This window comes from Phytophthora infestans, genomic scaffold (assembly GCF_000142945.1).
Source record: "Phytophthora infestans T30-4 supercont1.379 genomic scaffold, whole genome shotgun sequence".
Classification (NCBI taxonomy): domain Eukaryota; phylum Oomycota; class Peronosporomycetes; order Peronosporales; family Peronosporaceae; genus Phytophthora; species Phytophthora infestans.
In genome coordinates, this window is record NW_003303380.1 from 25,454 (window position 1) to 27,146 (window position 1,693).

The following is a 1,693-nucleotide window of genomic DNA, read 5'->3' on the forward strand; positions in this document are numbered from 1 at the left end:
GTCGGCTTCGGCTGTCGCAGCGCTACAGTAACAAGTCGAGGTCTGGCGAACGCTGCGAACACGGGTGCCCACGCGAATCGATAAAACTTGGCTCTTCAATAACATTCCAGTTGACATGTGAGTCGTTCGGTGGCTGCATTTGCCTGGCCCTGGACTGGTACTCAATAGCACAAACGCTATAGCAGAAAGAGCCCAAGTTGAGACAACGTCTTAAACTTTACCAGGCATCTACTAATATCGGTTCAATAGAATATCTTATTTCTCTTTTTCTTCATAAAAGCACAAATTGCTACTTGTATTTTATTGCATGGGGAAACTATCATCACGTGCACGAATGCATCCTCCTCTCTAAGCTTACAGACCTAATTCTCGAGCACCACGCGGTAGCGCACCGTGCCCTTGCGCACCATGTCGATGCCCTCGTTCACCTTGGCCATCGGCAGCTTCTGGATCACCGGACGAACATTGTGCTTGGACGCCACCTCGAGCGTGTCCTTCATGTCCTGGATGCTGCCCACGTTGCTGCCCACAAACTTGGCGCCCTTCCCAACGACTTGGAACGCGTTGAACTTAATGTCATCGTTTGGAAGACCCACCATGATGCACGTGCCGCGCACGGACAGGAAGCTTAGGAACGTGCTGTACGGCATGTTGTTGGCATCGGCCGTAATCAGCAGGATGTCCACGGAGCCGACGGCCGCATTCGCCTGCTTCTCGTCCGTGTACACCACGAACTCGTCGGCTCCCAGGCCACGCACCTCCTGCTCCTTGTTGTTGGAGCGAGAGAACGCCGTCACGGAGGCGGCACCCATAGCCTTGGCGAACTGGATGGCAATGTGGCCCAGGCCGCCAATGCCCACGATGCCGACACGGTCACCCTCCTTGATGCCGGCTTCCTTAAACGGCGTGAACACCGTCGTGCCGGCACACATCAGAGGAGCAGCCACGTCCGACGGAATGTCATCCGGGATCTTGATCGCAAACTCGTGCGGCACACGCACGTAGTCGGCGTATCCGCCGTACGTGAGAGCGCCGTCGCTTTTGTACTTGTCGTTGTATGTCCACACGCGGTGCGGGCAATACGCGTCGTCACCATTGGCGCACACGGAGCACGGAGCCTTGGGGTCCTTGTTCAGACACGCCGACACCAGCGCTCCGACACCCACACGGTCGCCGACCTGCAGGCCCTTGACGTCGGGACCAGCCTGCGTCACTTCGCCGACGATCTCGTGTCCCACCACGCACGGATACGTGGTCTGTCCCCAGCCGCTGTCAAGCGTGTGCAGGTCGGAGCCGCAGATGCCGCAGTGCGAGATCTTGATCTCGACGTCCTCGGCGCCGAGCGGGCGAGACTGGTACTCCCAGGATTTGATCTCTTCGCCCTTGCCGAAGGAGGCGTAGGCGTGCACGGTTCTCGGAGAGGTGGGCATATTGGTTGTTGTTGTAGTCGGTTGCTTGGAGTTGCTGGGTGGAGAGCAAAATGCAAAATGAGGCCGCTCGAACGGGGATCGGTCCGATCATCGGGCACGTGTGCGGGTGTTGACTAACTCAATGAGTTACTCATCGGTGGCGCATAAACGCATGTCAGGAATAAGTCTGCAGCTTGGACCCCTTAATTAAAAAAAAACTTGCACGAGCTTAAAAACTTTGCGTAAAGTTTTTTTTTACTTACCTAGCTGGCAAACCAGCGTGG

At 56.2% G+C, this 1,693-nt stretch overlaps 1 protein-coding gene across 1 annotated transcript; it reads right to left on the reverse strand.

Moving 5' to 3' along the window:
* Positions 1–362: 362 nt before the first annotated feature.
* On the reverse strand, positions 363–1,430 carry PITG_21744 (mannitol dehydrogenase, putative; the record flags this gene model as incomplete). Its single annotated transcript, XM_002894868.1, has 1 exon — positions 363–1,430. The coding sequence occupies one exon, from the start codon at positions 1,428–1,430 to the stop codon at positions 363–365; it is 1,068 nt and encodes a 355-aa protein (XP_002894914.1).
* Positions 1,431–1,693: the final 263 nt, after the last annotated feature.